Below are 18,358 nucleotides of genomic sequence, written 5' to 3'. Positions count from 1 at the left end.
ATATACATATATACAAATATACATATATTTCAAAATGTATTTAGGCCTATAAAGGGCAACAAGTGACACAGCACGTGCTTTACTGATTTACTAGCTGCTAAAAATTCCCAATTCAATAAAATTTCCAAAATTAAAAAGCGTTTCCCCAGTATTTCTTATGAGCTAAGTCCCTAAGAGAAGCATTAAAGACGCAAGCAACTTAAAAGATGTACATAAATTCCCTTCAAAAAATAATTCAAAAACAAAAAAAAAAAAGAAATCCAAATAAAAGTACCAAAAATAAATAAATTCCCATTGACATCAGCTACTTAGTCGAATTAGCAACTTAAGGCAAATCAAACTTGCTAAAAAAAATCCCTTAAGAGTAAAAGTTCTTTACTTGCAATTGGTAGTCACAGCGGATACCTTTTGCAAAATGGCTCCAATCCAACAAATTCACATTTTGAGAAACTATATTTAACAAAATTTTGCAGTACCTTAAACGTTTTCTTTTGCCTTTTTCTATTTTTGTGACTGTTTGTTATGGCACTTAACAGCGAATTTGGCAATTCGAATAATTTGTAGATCAGGTTAAACTGTAAGTGAAGGTTAAAAATCAAATGAACTGCATAAACTTAACTAACTGCTGCAAATTTAGTCAAAATAAATTAATTCGACATGTCGAAAAAAGCTTTAGGAGTAGTTCTTGAGTGGTAGTCGTAGTCGCAGGCGCAGTCGGCGGCTTAAGACGCAAGAGAATCAAATTCACATTCACATTCAAATTCACATTCAGTTTCGGTTTCAGCAAATGCCAGCAAGTCACACAAAACACACACACACGCATGCTCACACGGTGAGCAGCCGAAAAAATCATGACCTTCCGCAATGCCAGCAGCAACAGTTGCCGTTCGCCCTCTGTCGCTCTACCTCGCTCGCTTACTCGCACAATGGCTGTGCCTTCGTGAGCGACGCTTTTGGTGAGCGCCACGGCTGGCTTTTTTGGCAATGCGTGAGCGCGTACACACACAGCCATACAGCAAAGAGTGCGCTGCTCGAAAATAAGGCCAAGGTTACTCACCTTGATTAAGACCGTATGAACGAACCGAACTAAAGCATAAAGAAACGTAGAGTAGAAGTCGCTGGGCAGGCCAAACAGAAGTCGGCAGCAGCAGCAGGGTTTTTCGCTCTACTCTTCTTATTTTCTTACTACTTGTTGTTGCTGTCGCTGTTGCCGCTGCTTAATGACCTTGCCCAAAAAGCTTTAAGCATAATAATTAACAACAACTCAGAGTGGAGGCTAACTAAGCTGTAGAATCAAGCAGCGAAAACGAAACCGAAATTGATGGCTGCTTTGTTTTTGTAGTTGCTATTCTTGTTGTGTCTGTCTCTCTCTCTCTCGCCGTCTCAGTCTCGCCTGTGCCTCTGCTCCCACCACCGCCGGAAGCGTGGCACTGCATTGACAGAGTTCAACGCCAGGATCAGTGTCATTGCTTTTGCGCTGCGACGATGACGGCGGCGTCTGCGGCTGCGTCAGCGTGCATTGACGCGGCCAACTGTGAGTGCGAGTGCGTTCACTCGAACTTCATGCCCAAATTTCTGTAGTCGCTCTCTCACTCTCTTTCTCGTCTTTCTCCTTCTTGCTGAGTGGAATGCACCAGCAGTTATTTTTATTCTGTAATAATCTAGAAATAAAATATAAATTTAATGTACTACATACATAAATATATACAATCATTTATTAAATTGATTTCCATTTAAGAAAAAGTAAAATTAACAAATGTATTTAATTTTACATGTAGAATTCATTGTATTAGAACTGTAAAATGCCGCATACCGTTTGAGTAGCACTGTATTGCTTGTCAAACTGTTACACGCGCCGCACTTAATGCCGCCCCAAGGCTTTTGTAGTTTGAGCTGCATTGATCAAATCGCGCGCCTATCTCAATAACCCCCAAATGCGGCAGCGCCTATAGCCCACTATTATCGCACACACGCACACTAATACACAAACAACTATAACAACAGGCACAACAACAAAACAAATTTAGCCTTAGTTGAGGTCTTGCCATGCACCTCGAAATCGCAAATGCAATAACAATAAAAACTAACATCAAATGCACATGCAAAAATGCAACAGCAATAGCCAGTCAGAGCAGCATAGCAAGAGCAAAACAACTCCCGCGCTTTTGTTTTAGTGTTTGTATTTGTGCTTGTGTGATATGACACAGAGAGAGAGAAAGAGAGAGAGCGTGGAGAGCTGCAGCGTGTGCTCTTTCTCTTTTGGTGCTAATACACACGCACACAATGCTAAATTTAGTTCAATGAAATAGCGCTGCTGCAACTCTTTGGCACTTTTGCTCTTATAGCAAACCCGCAGCTCTCTTTTGACTGGCGCGTGCTCTCACTTCTGCTCTCACTCTCTGTGTTGCTTTGTTTTTGTTTTGCTGGCTGGCAGCTAGTGCAATGACTACGCTGCGAACGACTCGGACTCGCTAATGATGTTGCCGTTGCTGCTCTGCGAATGATGATGATGATGGTTATCGAAGGTCTTTCACCCGAACTCGGTCATTGGCGTACATTTGTGTGCTGCTGCTGCTGCTGCGGCTGGTGGTGCTGCCTTTGCCTGCTGCTGTTGCTGTCGCTGCGCTGTCTCAGCTGACGCTGCTGCTCGCAAATCCAGAGCTTTTCAAAGTGTACATGTCGCAATTTCTTAAGAAAGTTCAATTACCCCAAACAATCAGATTTACTGTCTGTTTTTTGATGCATACACTCGACGTCAGCGTCGACCGCGGCGCAGACGCCGGCTGTGACTGTGACTGCGACGCTGTTCGTTCATTTGCTTCATTCGCTGCTCTGTTACTGCATTTTGTTATTGTTGCTGCCTCCGCTGCTGCTGAGGCTGCTGCTGCTGTTGCAGTTTTCTAATGTTGCCTGGCATGTTGGGCATGGGCATGGTTGGAGGCTTGAGGCTCAGCCAGTTTTATGGCCCTGTTCAGAGTGCGGGGCATCTTCAAATGTTTGCTGCACGCGACTCCCTGATGTTGCTGCTGCTTTTGTTGTTGTTGCTGCTGCTGTTTATTTACGGCGCTGCATTCAATGTGAAATTTGGTTTGTTTCACGTCCTGCAGCATAGGCATTTGCATTCGCTTTTAGTTATATATATATATATTTTGGCCTTTTTGGGCTAATCGAAACGCCGATCGAAATGGCGGCGAATTCATAATCTCAGTGAGAGCTGAGCGCGCCCACTTTCGCTTTGAGTGATAGAGAAGGGCGAAGAAAAGGAGCAGAGGATGAATGCGCTGTGAACTTTGAGCTGTAGATCTTTACTTTGAGCTGAAAGTATTTAGATTTAATACGTAATAACAAATTTAAATAATAAGTGGCATAATAATAATAGGAAAAAATTTTGAATCATATATATTTTTATTGTTTCCATATTTATTTTCTTTTATTTAATACATTTTTGGCTTAACTTCTTTTTTCAAAATTTCTTTTAACTTTATGCAGCTGCAATTTTTTTCTTAATTCTCTTTTACATCATTTTCAAGTTTAGCCGAAAAAATTGCAAATGCTTGCCACCTCCTCCCACATACTCTTCCTTGCCCCTCTCTTTCTCACTCGTACTCTCCCTTCCAGCAGCTGCTGCTGCTCTTGTTGCAGTTGCTTCCATCGACAGTTGCAACTTTCAAACAAGTTTAGTACTTTCAGCCTCAGCCGCAGTCGCAGCCGCAGCTCCGTCTCCAGCTTCGAGCTTTGGCTGCATCGTTAGCCTGGCCACTGGCCAAGTGCATTGTATTTGTATCCGGGGCGTCCGTTGCGCTGCCTGCTCCCTGGTGCCCGCTGACAGCCGAGCGCTGCTCAGCTTTGTCAGTCTCCTCGACCGCCTGGAATTTGAGCGCAATTGCAAGTCGGTTGTCTGCTGCCTGTTGCTTTTTTGATTTATATATCTTCTTTTATTATTAATATTTTTTATTATTTTTGACCACAGAAAACTTTCGTTATATATATTTCATATTTTGGATTTTTCATTTTTTATTGCTTTCAATACAAAACTTGCTTGAGCTGCACTAAAAAAGTGAAAACTGCATGCAAATCGCTGAATATGAAATGCATAAATCGCACTCAAAAATTGAGTCATTCGCATTGAGTTGCCGATGCAGATTTTTGTTTTGTTTGTTTCGCTTTTTGTTTTATTTTTCGCTCTGCTTTTCGTTGTTTTTTTTCGGGGTGCATTAAACGGCAAATTGTTTCGTGGGATCAACACACACACATACGCTTATACAGAAAGTGCGTTGATCTCGTAACGCAGCTGCAGCGTCAGCGTCTGCGCTGGCAGCGACGCTTTTTTTAAGTTTACAAAAGTGAATGAATTGCTGACTCTACGCTGCGCTCGCTGCTTGCGTAGGCGTAAGCGTAAGCGTCGCATCGGCTGGCCCTGTGCGCTGCGTTGCGTGCCGCATGGAAATAGCTCAATATGAGTAACAAATAATAAATAATTAATTAGTCAGGCAGTCAGCCAGCCGTTTGAGTCATTGCCAAAAGGCAGGCAGTTCAATCTGCACAAGGCTGTAACACTCACTCACTCATTCACTTCACTTCACTTTATTTCGCTTCACCACTCATTTCACTTCACTCAACGCGAAAGCAAAAGCAAAACAAAAATTTGCCAGCCGTTGCCGTTGGATTTTTGTTGCTCTTCGCTGCGCCGCCGCCTCACAATGCATTTGTATGCGTCTCCGTGGTGTGTTTGTGTGTGTGCATGTTTGTGCACGCTTCCATGTGTGCGTGTGCCTGTGTACGTGTGAACTCTGCTTTTGACCGACGGAGGCAATGTTGTTCGTTGACCTTTCCCAAGTGCTGCTGCTGCTGCTGTTGCCGTTGCCGTTGTTGTTGTTTTTGTTGTTGCCATGAAAGGAGCGCGGAGTGCGAATGCGCGTCGTAAGTTGTGGGCGCACGGCGAATTGCCGCTGTTGTTGCTGGTGCAGCTTACGCAGCGTCAATTGTTGTTGGCTTTTGTTTCATATTTCGGCAAAAGTTTCCTTGGTCATTAAACTCTTTTTTAATGCAACGACCTTCCATGCGATCGACGGCACGAATTTCAATTACTGTACTTGTTGTTGTATGGTTGCTCTTGTTGTTTTATTTTGAAGAAGTTTATCGCGTTATTGAAATTAAATTCGCCGTGGGCTAGGTTATTATGTTAGTGCCTTGAATGTGAGCAGTGAACCTGAGTGACAACTCACACACTCACACACATAGTTGCGACAGGTTGAAGGTTCACTTATTGAACTTTTTGAAGCATGGCCAAAGTAAATCTCTTAATATTAAAACACTTATACTCCAAATACAGTTAAATACATTCTTTTTTTTTTTTTTTTTTTTTTTTTTTTTTTTTTTTTTTTTCGTTTTTATTTCTTTATTTTGTTGCAGCTTATTGTCTTAGACTCTATAGCGCATTTAGCTCTAAACCTTAACTAATGGGAGGGCAGATATGCCAATTATTCTGCACTTGTAGCTACTATCTTAATTAGTTCTAATATTGTCTAGAGGATGCAATCTCTTCAGTCTTCGCCTATTGTTGTTTATAGCCAGGTTGCTTGCGAGATGGTTAGGATGCGCTGCAAGTCTGTCCGCGTATCTTGAACTGTGTCGCCCAATGAGTTCAGCAACTGTGGGAATTGCTAAATCCCTATGTAAGACTGAGTTTCTTACAAACCAGCTGGCTCCAGTCCATCTGCGTAGTGCTTTATTCTGCAGGGTCTGAATTTTGTTCCTTGTAGTCTTCGCCGAGGAGCCCCATAGAGAGATACCATATACGAAGGTTGGGACAACTATTGCCTTGTAGATGGCGGCCTTGCTGCTGTAAGACAACTTGCTTGAAGCTCTCAGCATCCAGTCGAGGGTTTTTAGCTTGCTTTTGCATTTTGAGGTTACTTGACTTATGTGCGCTTTAAAAGTCAGCCTTCTGTCAAGAGTGATACCAAGGTACTTTACTTTTGAGGCTTTGGGAATAGTGGGCCCCAATGCAACGCTTGGGCAATCTCCTCTTCTAGTGGCGAAGGTAGTATGTACAGACTTTTGTGCATTAATGGTGATACACCACCGTTTTGCCCAGCGTCCGAAAGAGTCCAGATATTTTTGTAGTGAGTCTGAAGCTTCTTGCGCAGATACGTGACGTGATAAGATGGCGGTGTCATCTGCATAGGTCGCTATGAGTACTGCATCTGTACTTCCTATATTTGGCTCGGGAGTTGGCATATCTCCTGTGAATAAAGTATAAAGTGTTGGGCCTAGAACACTACCCTGTGGTACTCCAGCCATAATTGGTCTAGTCAAGGATACTGTTTGCCCCCTTGACACTTGGAAGGTTCTTCCAATAAGGTATGAGGATAGCAACGCGAAAAATGGGGCTGGAAGGGTGGTCCTCACTTTCTGCAGCAGTCCCAGGTGCCAAACTCGATCAAACGCCTGTTTGATGTCTAAAAAGACGGCAGAGCAGTACATCTTTTCTTCAAAGGCTCCAAGGATATGGTGCACAACTCTGTGAACCTGTTCCGGTGTTCCATGCTGTCTCCTGAAGCCAAACTGATGGTTTGGAATGGCCTCCTGGCGTCCCAGATGTGTCAGTACTCGTTCCAGAAATATTCTTTCGAATATTTTGGAGAGTACTGGCAACAGGCTAATTGGTCTGTACGACTCAATTTCTCCCACGGGTTTGCCAGGCTTAGGAATCATCACAATCACGGCGCGCTTCCAGCAGGCTGGAAAGTGCCGGATGCGGAGCATGGCGTTGTACACCATAGTTATGTAGTCTATGGTGGAGTCAGGCAGTGCTCTAAGGACTCTGCCGTTTATTAGATCATATCCAGGGGATTTTTTTGCCTTCACTCTTCTGATGTGTTCAAGAACCTCTTCTTTTGTACATCCAGTTATCTGGTCTTCAGCTGGGAGGGGCGAGAGAACGATGTCTTCTGTTGCTTCGATTTCTGAGGCCTCTGCGGTAATCACCGGCGTGAATTGGTCTTGAAGGTGGTTTGCAAAAGCCTCAGCTTGAGCTTCGTCTCCAATGTGCCAGGAACCAGAAATGCTCCGAATGGGATGACGTCGTATTGGCTGCCGTTTGAGCTTTCTTGTAAATTTCCATAATTGAAACTCTGCGTCAGTGGGCGATTCAGCTCGTACCAGCGCATCGCTGATACACCTCTTTTGAAGCAGGGCGAGAGCAGCTTTAAGATGCCTCGTGGCTTCGTTGTACATGGATTTGGCATCAGGCGTGCGTAATCTTAACCAGCGTCTCCTGGCCCATCTTTTGTGTATTAGTAGGTGTTGGGCCTCCAAGGTGAGGGGGATGTTGTACGGAGACTGTTGTCTTGTTTGGCAAGATGGTGGGGCGGCTTGGTGCGCAGCTTTGACTATTTCTTCCTGCAGTTTGTTTGCTGCGTAGTCCACGTCTTCAGGAGTGTTAAGTTCCATTTCTATGTGCAAAGAGTAATGGAGCTCGCGCCTAAAGACTCCTAAATCTGATCCTGCTGGCAGTAGTTGTTTCCTAATGGGCAAGGGCTGTGGCTGCGCGTGGATTGTGACTATTAGTGGCAGGTGGTCAGAGGATAGGTCCAAGGATTCTTCAATGGTCAATTGCCGGTCACAGATGCCTTTGTAGACAGCGAAGTCGATTGCCGAGGGCCTGTGTCCATTAATTGGGTAACGGGTGGGGGCTCCAGTCGCCAATATGCTGAATTGTAAGTTTTGAATCGCCTCAAATATGACTTCTCCGCGACGATTCGCACTATTGCTTCCCCAAAATGGGTGCCATCCATTCCAGTCGCCGCCGATGAGGGTCTTATTCAACCTTTGGCCTAGAACCTGTTCCATGTGATGATCACACAGACCAGTGTTTGGCGGAAGATAAATTGACGCAACTTCGATCGCTCCAATAGACGTAGGCAGGGTGATGGCTGAGACCTGCATTGTTGCGTTGCAAATTGGCAGTAAAGGTGTATGCGGTATTGTTGCTCGTATGAGGATTGAGGATCCACCAAAGCAGTTTGCTCCTTCACCATGAGCCTGATAGTGTTCGTATCCGAAAATTTGTGTAGTGGGGCACTCATGAGTTTCTGTTATTAACATTATATCTATGTTTTCTTGTGAGAGAAACGCAGCCAGTTCCTGAGTCTTGTTTCTCAGGCCATTGGCGTTCCAGATACCCACACGTAAAGCCATTATTTGTAGGCAAGCTTGGTTATGATGGCCATTAAACTGTTTAGCATGGTTGCTTGTTGGGATTGTACTTCTCGCATCGCTTTGAGCTCGGCATTAATTGCGTCAAACTGACGTTGTTGTTGCTGAAGCATTTCAGTGAACAAAGTGTCACTTGTGGTATTCTTATTTGACGGTCCACCTCTAGCGGCCTGTGCGTAAGAAACACCACTAATAGGCGTTGCAAAGCTCGTGGCTTGGGTAATGCTCCGGGGCCTTGTAATTTCGGAAGCAGTACTCGGACCCGTAGACGGTGTTTGTGTGGGACTCCTTTTTTGTGCTGGGGATTGCAATTTGCGCAACCGCTTGTATACTTGGCAGCCCTTATAGTTGGCTGGGTGCTGTAACTCACAGTGCACACAAGTTGGTGCCTGGTCCTTTTCGCGGGTGCAGTCTTTGGATGCGTGTTTCCCGGCGCAACGCACACATCTGGGAGCTTTGTGGCAGTAGCGTTGTGTGTGTCCAAATTCTTGACAGCGATGGCATTGTGTCAGGTCGTTGTATCTTCTTGGCAGTTCCACTGTGCAGCGTTGCCTGCAGACAACTCGAATGTCCAAAATTTCTTTGTTGTTGGGGGCCTGAGCCACGTCAACAAAAAATATATTTAGCGGTGTTTTGTCCATACGGCTCAGTGGGTTGTGCACATTTGTAATTGTGTGGCCTTTGGTTTCCAATTCCTTTTTAATTAGTGTTGTATCAGTGCTGGAGTGAAGCCCTTTGAACACGACTCTATATGGTTTGTCCTCCTTAAGCTGGTAGCAGTGGAACTCCAATTCCAGCTTAGTAAAGTGGTCTATAACTCTGCGATAGTCCTCACTGCATTGGGTTAATACACCTATGTTATTCTTCTTTGGCTTAATTACGTATGATTTAGCATCAATTACTTTATCTATTATCTGTTGAAGTAGGGCCACAGACTTGATGTTTGGACACCATATGGGGGGCGGACGAGGTTTCGGAGTAGTTTGCTGGTCGGTCAATACTGGGGCTTCTGGAGCTACAGGTGATTCGCTGTAGTCTTCATCTTCTTCTACGAGCAGTGAAAATCGATTTTCTGATATTAATGCTGCATTGCTGGTGCTTGGTTCGTCGAAGATGAGCCTTTTCTTGATGGTTTTTGGTGAATTTGGCTGTTTACGTTTCGTGTTTTTGTTGTTAGTGATGCCTTGCACGGAGGCGATATCTATTTTTGAGTTTATTGGCATGATGGAGGCTTGCCTATTTGCCATCACAACGTTAAGCTGGGCTTGCATTTCTGCATTTACCTTTACAGCTGTAGCGAGGTTATTGACATTAGATGTCATCGCGGATTGTGCTTTTGAGTGCAGGCGCACTCGCGCCAAGCGACGAAATTTCGTAAATTGCAATTAAAGCAATTGAGTTACGCGGAAGCAAGCGATAAGAAAACGCTGCGTGTGCGGTTTTTGTTGCTGTTGCGTTGAAGAATGCACCGCAAAGTTCTATTTTTAGAACTCTGCAGCAGTAGAGCTTAAGCGAAGGCTGTTCGAATTCACGTCTTTACAGGTCGAACGACTGATCGCGATTGTAAATACATTCTATTTTTTAGAAATACGCAAATTGCCATTGACAATTACCTCATACATAATAGCTTTAACTTTTAGTTTTAAAATTATTTCACATTGAAAAGTAAAATTTGCAACACAAGCAGCAAAAGCAAAATCTTACGGTATTTGCACTTTTTATTTAACAATGCAGCAGCAGCAGCAGCCCCATTGAATGAAGTCAGCGCTTAATATAAGAGAGTGCACGTAAGAGAGTATGCCTTTAGCGAATGCGCTTACCCATACATGCGCAAGCAGCGTCGCTCAGAAAAGCTCAACACACTGACAGATAGAGAGTAAGAGAGAGTGAGAGCGACTGCAGTTGCGAGTGCAGCCATTTCAAGTGATCTCAGAGCATTTGCTACGCTGTGTGTGTGTGTGCTTTACTGTAAATATTTTTTGCACTGCATTTTGCCGGCGCGCTTTTCAAAGTTTTCGTCTAATGCACTGGTGTCTGTGTGTCCATGTGTGTGTACGTATGCGCATGTGTGTGCGCGCGCTAGCGACTAACTTGTTTCTGTTGTTGTTGTTGTCGCATTCGACTTTTCAATGAGTCAATCCTTGAAATGTTGACTTCCTGATACGCATATGACTATTGAACAAGTTTGCTTTGTTAGATTTTTTGAAGGTTGCGTATTTTATACACACACACACACAAGCGCGCGTATTCACATATATATAGGTGTATATGTATGTATGTGTATAGTGGCTGACAGACATAGAAACATATATTTTGTAGTTAGATATATGCCTTTTGCTTTTGCTTTTGCCTTTTGCTTTTTTCTTTCTGTTTTTGTCTAAGGTTAGTAGCGCTTGACTATTCTGTTTTTATAGCATTATGTATTTTATTTTGAATTTACAGTTGAGCGACAGCAGCAACAACAACAACAACAACTTGTGCGACACTTAAGATTTTGTCTATGTTCTTTTTCACTCTATTATAGTTATGCATATACATATATATTTGTCTGTATGCATGTAGGTATGTGCGTCTGTATGTATGTGTAGGCATGGGTGTATGTATGTTTGTCATTGCACGCATGCACATCTGTATGTATGTGTGTATGCTTATACATATGAAACTTTGCTTACAAATTCTTACATACATACATATATACATATGTGAATATATATAAGAAATACTTGTATATGTATGTACATATGTGTGTATGCGAGTATATATGCATTCTTGCATACATATACCAATATATCTATCTATGTATTTATGTATGCTTGCAAATACATACATACATATGCATCTGCCTGTCTGCCTGTATGTGTTTATATCTTAATTCTTGTGACACCGAAGAAGAAGAAGCAGAATAAATAAATTTTCCATTTAACATGTGAATTTATGGTTATTTCATGAAATTAAATTTATTAAAATGCAAGTTGCGCGCAGCTCTTTGTTACTATTCCGTTTTCATCTTCATCTTCGTATTCTTCATTTTAGTTATAATATTTCAGTTGTCATCTTTCAAATTAAACAAAAAACATATTCTTAGTCTAAGTCTTAATCTTAGTCAACACAAATTCCTCGCCGAAGGTTAATTATAACAAATTTTGTTTAGTTAAATCTAAGACGAATCTGATTTATAAGAAAACACAACAAAAGCTAAATAAAGCTTTTATTAAAGCTTATTTAAATGGCGATATAAGGAATAAGTTATTGTAAATTTTTTAAACTTTTTTTATATACTTATGTATTTAAAATCTATTTTTTGTGTACATAAATATTTTTATATATATATATATATGTAGTAAGTTATTTGATTATTTATATATTACTTAATGGTATTTTTTAAAGGTGAAGTGTTTTTTATTAACAACCGATATTTCTATGCTCTACTTTATTTATTTTTTAACCTTCATCATAATTTTTTATATCTGTGAAATTTCTTAGACTCATTTGATACCCTAGACCAAGACACAGTAAATGGCTAGAGCAATTAGGTCTGTATAGCGCCAACATTATCCAATGCATTGGTCACAAGTCAATTAATTATTATTTTTTTTTTATTTTTCATTAACAATTCGATTACAAATTAACCGTTAAATGGCAAAGCATAGCGAAGAAATTGACTGTTAAATGCTTTAAGAGAGCGCGTTTCCAGCTGCTCTCTTATAGGCTTAGCTTAACCGTGTGTACGCTTGTGTGTGTGTCCATGTCTATGTGTGTATGTGTGTGTTTAGGTGCGTGTAACAACAAGCATTGGCTGTGCCCTTGTAACAGCAACAACAACAAAAACACCCTGCATAAGGCATTATTAGTGGGCATTAGCGACTCAAGGGTCTGTTGTCTAGACTAAGGCGGAGAGGGCGGCGGTGCTGGGTTCGACCTTAAACTTGAATCGAACAGAACAGAAGGTTACAACAGCAGCAGCAACAACAACAAAGAAAACAAAAAGTAGCAACAACAACAATATCAACCCGCCATGCCAGTTGCTGTTGTTGTTGCGGTTAGACGAAACGAACTACGAAAAACTAGAGAAAAATCATTTCGAGGAAGGTTACGAATATTAGACCATTTGCTAAAATTTTTTATATATAAATATTTTATACATATTTATATATTCATGCATACATACATAAAATTTAAAGTAAAATAAAGGTGTTAAATAGTGGGCAACGATTAAAAGTTTAGGCTTAATTAAGTAAAAAGGACGCAGTTTATGTAAATTAATGAACAATTCTTTATAAGACTATGGAACTAGAAAATACCCTGTAAATATGGTATTCTAATCTAATAAACTACCTCTAAGAAAACATATACCCTGTAAAGAGTCAAGTGTGCTTTTTATGCAAAGATAATCTTTAACTACGAGTAATGGACCTCTAACTCTATGTCTTTAACTATCTAACTATTTTTCATACTAAGCTAATAGAACTGTGGACAACAACTTTTCGAATGACCTTGAAACATCTGCAACACAAATCTTTCGACACCTGACCGAATAGAAAACTTGAATTTAAAATTCTAAGAGCTCAACAAATATGTATATCCGAATAAACTTTTATCAGAACAGAGTCGGAAGTAGACTGCTGCAAAAGCTTAGCTAAGCCAGCAGCAGCAGCTACAACAACAATAATATTAAGCTAGCAAAAAATGCGATCTTGAGCGGAACATAAATAATATTTTGTTCAATGAAAAACGATTCTTGTTGTTGTTGTTGTTGTCGCTGTCGCAAAGGCACGAGTCGTCTATGTTCTTCACGCACACACATACACACACGCTAGACACACGTACATTCACGCACGCACACACTCACGCGCATGGAGCTGCATACAAATTATAAAACGAAAGCTTTTATTTTTATACAATTTTTATACGTAGCCATGACAGTGTGAGAAGGTCACGATGCACACACACACACACATTTATATGAACAACAGCACAACATCACGAACATACACACATATATATATAGACATAGTATACGCGTACTACTATAGTGGCAAAAAGCTAACAGTCATAGCAAAAAGTAAGAGCAGGCAAAACATATTTACGCAGTAAATGAGCAACAACAATGTAGACAAAGCTAAAGACGCCGGCGCTCTACCACCAGACATCACGCCCGCTCGCTCACTCTCTCTCTCTCTCTCTCTCTCCCGCTCTCTGTGTTCCTCCCCCTTCGCAAGCGCCCACGCATTGCCTTATCCGCTCAACTCTTTGCACCTTGTCGTCGCAAAGCCACAAAGAGCGCAAGTCTAACGCATTATTTTTTGTTTTTCAACTGTTTGCGTAGCTTTTCGCCTTTGTTGTTGTTTTTGCTGCTGCTGCTTCTGTCGCTGACTAGGCAATAAAATAAAAGCTTATTCTCGAGTTGCGGAGCGAGTGCAGCCGAAAGCTTTAGCTCAGCATGTACATAAATACAAATATCAACGAAATAGTTATGGCTATGTAAGTTTGTTTGTGTGTGTGTGTGCAGTATATGTTGGCATATCTATAGCTAAGCAAATGGAATGGGAAATTGTATATCCCTTAGCAATTAATTGCCAAGTCATTACACGTAAATATCCCTTAAGTGAATATCCCTGATCGAGTGTTTGGGAAATCCTAAACAATTACTAAGTTGAAAATATCATGGAAATATACCTAAAGGAATTAGAGTAAACAGCTCTTAGTGAGTGAGAGAGTGAGTGTAATATCCCTTAAGCATAACTCTTTTAACTCTATGTCTCTGCCACTCTATGTGTGTGTATTGTAAGCATATTTCGGCTAATCAAAGCAAGTGGGAAATTATGCATATAAATATGAATATCCCTCTCTTAAAATAATGCACATTGAGCACATTGCTATAGCAAGTCACGAGTTTTAAGCTTCGTTTCGCATAACTTAAGCTCTAAATATAGAATATATTTAATGTCTTAAACATAATTACTATTGAAACTTAATCTAATATCTTCTTCTTTCTATTGCAGAGGCCAGCGTACAGCAATCACAGATAGAGCAAGAACTTAACAGAGAGAGGGGTGAGGTGCCCTTTGGCCCCCATTTGGCCTCGCTTAAATGCCACAGTGCACGTGCAAACACCATAAATGCGTGCCCAAAGCAAGAAACTGGGAACAAATGCAAATTTGGTCAATGTCAGCCATGTTGCTAATGACAATAAAACTTTATACTTGTACATCTATAGCATACGTTGTAAAATAAAACAGCAGCAGCAACAGCAACAGCAGATAAGCAAAGATATCTACCTGCTGTCACACAAGTGCTGGCAACCTACTCTTCTTCTTAAGCAACAACAACTGCTGCAAGTGCAACAAACAAACAAAGCTTCAATGCAAATTAACAATCAAATTTTTGGACAACTTTACACTGCCTTCTAGATTAGATAAAAACATTTAGACATACCTATACATATATACACATATATAGTATATAATATATACACACATATAAGTATATATTAGTGACAATTTATTGTTCAATAAAAGACGTGCAACAATATTTACAACACGTTCTGGATAAGCCGCATCTACATAAATATATATATCTTTATACATATATATATATATCTAACAGAGGTGAGTTATAGAATTTATTATTATTTATTTGTTATAGTAGCACAAACAGTTTTTATTTATATATATCTACAATATATATATACTTATAATAGATAGATAAATAATAGATAATTATCTCATGTAAATCTAGACAAAGCGAAAAGCATTCCATATAAAAACTCACTTTTCTGTAAGATACTTATGAACAGAGACATTAAATGAAGGCGAATGTAACCGACTGCGTAATACTCTATATGTTACAAAATCAAAATTTCCCAATTTAGATTTGACCAGTTTCAGTTTTCCAATTGTAATTTGCCGTGCCTCCTTCTTATTTAGTTTACACGATGTATTTGTATTGGTTATGTCTAGTTGCGGGTCTCTTAGCTGACAGATGTTTCTACTTGAGTGAGTATTTAAAGTAGTTTGAAAGCTTCTTTTAAAAAGCTTTAAGCTTTCATAAGTTTTTTAACTAGAAATTGATAGATAGACTGAACACATTTCTTAATCTTCTTCTTCATTAATGGGAACTTCTCTGAAACATGTATTTCATATATAGAACTAAGAACCTTAATAAATTAAAATATACACTTAAAAAGCTGCAGTTAACAAACTTGGTAAATAAAGGCGCTAAAGGTAGACATACATAAAAGTAAATCACTTTTTGAATACTCCAATAAGGCCATGACACAGGGTATACTCAAGTCACTCTTAGTTATTTATATATTTTTTCTGCATATCTCTACTTAAGTTTCAAAATAAAGAAAATAAATAAATATTGTTGAAATATTCTGATCGTTAGTTGATGCAACTGAACTAGTTCCAATGAACAATCAGCAAATTTATATGACAATTGTATTCTAAATCTGTCATATGCAAGGCTCTCCACGTAGAGCTCTGTCTGGAATTTCAGACTTGAGCTTTTGCCTTTGCTTGTCTTCGCAATGCAGCGAAAAAGTAGAAGAAAGAGAGAAAATCGAGCTGCACAGTTGGAGCCGCGCCCAATTCCAAGAACAATTTCAAAGTGTGCACCAGGAAGTGCTGCGAGCATAATGCAAATACGAATGAAACAATGTAATAAGCTTTAGCTAATCAAAATGCGAGCAATTGTTGCTGTTGCTGTTGCTGTTGCTGTTGCCGTTGCCATTGTTGCTGCTGTCGCTGTCTAATCAAAGATTGTGTATACGCACCGTTGAGCTGTTATTAAAAAAAAGGCAAAAGGCAATATTTTGCATAAACGTCGACATCTTCTAATCAGTGTGCATTACGCAGCAGAAGATTGGCGCCACTCGGCAGCAGCAACTAGCAACAGTTGCTCCCAGCAACATTTTCTAATGCCTGTTGTAGTTGTTGTTGTTGCTGTTCTGGCTTTTGCCTTGGCTTTTCTTTCAAGTTTTCTTCTGGTGAACTTGTGAGCAGAAAAGTGAATAGCCGCCAGCTGCTGGCAGTTGATGTTGTTGCTGCTGCTGCTGCTGCTGCTGTTTGTATTGAATAATGGAAAACGAGTTTTCCGCGCCGCATGCGCATCACCAAGCAACAACAACAACAACAACAAAAACAGCAATTGCAAACTGGCATGCAATGGAAAAACCAACGCAGGCACAGCCAGCAGCAACAGCAGCAGCGGCAGCAGCAGCAGCATCAGTGCCAGGCAGCGCAATGTTGTAATGTCAATTATTGTTGTTGTTGCTGTTCAATGTACTCTCTCTCTCTATAGTTGTTGCTGTTGCTGTTGCTGTTGCTATTGCGCTTTGCAGCAAATGTTTCGTAGTTCAATGTTAACGAACTTTTTGCGCTATGAACGCAACTTGCAATTGTTGTTGCTGCGGCTGTTGCCGTTGTTGTTGTTAGACTTTCACTTGCATTGGTTTTGGCAGCTTAGAGAGAGCGAAATGCAGCAGCAGCGACGACAGCGGCAGCGGCAGCGGCAACAGTTGCAGCTAAACGTGTTGTTGCTATTGCTGATGTTGTTGTTGCTGTCGTCGTTTGCTTTGCATGCGGTTCAACAACATGTTATGTAAAAAGCATTTTTTGCAAAGTTGCTTTTGCTGTTTTAGTTTGTTGTTGTTTTTTTTGTTGCAACTTTTTGTTTTTTCTTTGCTGTTGCAGCTGTTGCACATGGCAAAACCTTTAACTATAATTTTGCAGTCCCTTTTGTTGCTGCTGCTGCCGTTGTTGCTGTTGTTGCTCAATCGTAATTCGCAATTTGAAATGTTATTGAACTTTAAACGAAATTAACTTTGATAGTTGCTTATGTTATGTGTTTTGTTTTGTTTTTGTTTTTTTTTTTTAACCGGAAGTTAAGCAAAATATAATCAAAACAATGCATTGCATCGAGACTACTTTCCATCAACATTTCACCAGCTCATCCCCAGCTTTGATTTTCCACATAAGCCGAAGACATTCGCAGCAAACAAGCTGAATAACCATTATTTATTATTAATAATTGGCTTTTGCAAAAATATTTTCTCATATTTAAATTAAAATTATGTTTTGTTTATTAAGTTGATGAAAAGGTCCCTAAGGAAATTTATTCCTTGTAAATATCCCTTAGCTTGCTAAGCAAGCACATGAAAATATTCCTTAAGCGAATATCCCTTATCGTTTGCTCAATAATTTCCTGTAAATATCCCTGTGCGTGTGAACCCTTAAGTATATTTTATACAAATATCCCTCAAACTCAACTCTGCTCTACTGAAAGAGTGAATGCCACTTAGTAAATTTAAGGCATATTGTTGATTCTGCTCTAACCGTTGCAAATATCCTTTAGAAAATTCTATAATTTTTAATTATAAAAAATGTATATTAAGATATATGAAGCTCTAATATTTAAATTAATTTTCAACACTTTCTTTTTATTTCAGACCTTAAGCGGGCAAATCAAAAAAAAAACTCTTAAAAAACTTTAAGCCAAAATCACAGTAATATATGATAATAATATTATATATTATATGAAGTAAAGTAATATACGATATACACACGTAGTACATAAACGAATTTTAGAGTGAACATAATTTTATTTTTTATTTTTTTGGTTTAACGAGAAAAACGTCCAAAACAAAAGACTCAAAAATTTAAATAATAGAAAAAAAAAACGGAAACCAAACCAAAACCGTCTAAAAAAGTGCCTAAAACTAAATTTGTGAAAACTGAAATTTAAAATTAAAAAAAAAAAAAACAAAAACAAAAGTGTGATAAGTCAAAAGTTTACAATAAATTTTAAAGCTCATAAAGCTAAATTAAGTTAAAAAGAGACAAAGCATACTTGGCGTACATTCTGTCAACTGTCCGAGAGAGTGAGTTAGTAAGTGGGGATATTTTAAAAGGAATTTTTCTCAAGTGAAGGGGTGCAGAGGAAACGGCTACACGCTGGCAGTTAACAGTATTTGCAGTGCAGGCTTTGCCCTATCAGCGATGCCCTTTATCGATGACGCGCTGCTCTGGTGTCCGGATAACGATGGTCGTTTAGTTGGCGGCCTAGACTTGGCTAACTGCATGACAGTACGTATTACCATGTGCCCTGTAAAATTATACTTTATTAACCGCTGAGC

The 18,358-nt window shown here is 40.0% G+C and overlaps 1 protein-coding gene across 1 annotated transcript in view; it reads left to right on the top strand.

The window, feature by feature from the left end:
* The first annotated feature begins 18,000 nt into the window (after positions 1-18,000).
* LOC111601112 (ecdysone-induced protein 74EF) overlaps positions 18,001-18,358 on the top strand; it is a 37,358-nt gene continuing 37,000 nt past the window's right edge. The window contains exon 1 of the mRNA XM_023317559.2: positions 18,001-18,308. Within this exon, the coding sequence (XP_023173327.2) occupies positions 18,222-18,308 (87 nt within the window). The 5' untranslated portion in view covers positions 18,001-18,221. The remainder of the gene's footprint in view (positions 18,309-18,358) is intronic.

This window comes from Drosophila hydei, unplaced genomic scaffold (assembly GCF_003285905.1).
Source record: "Drosophila hydei strain 15085-1641.00,03,60 unplaced genomic scaffold, DhydRS2 tig00008135-arrow-pilon, whole genome shotgun sequence".
Classification (NCBI taxonomy): Eukaryota; Metazoa; Arthropoda; class Insecta; order Diptera; family Drosophilidae; genus Drosophila; species Drosophila hydei.
The sequence above is the reverse complement of the archived record's forward strand: the minus strand, read 5'-3'. Positions and strand labels throughout refer to the sequence as shown.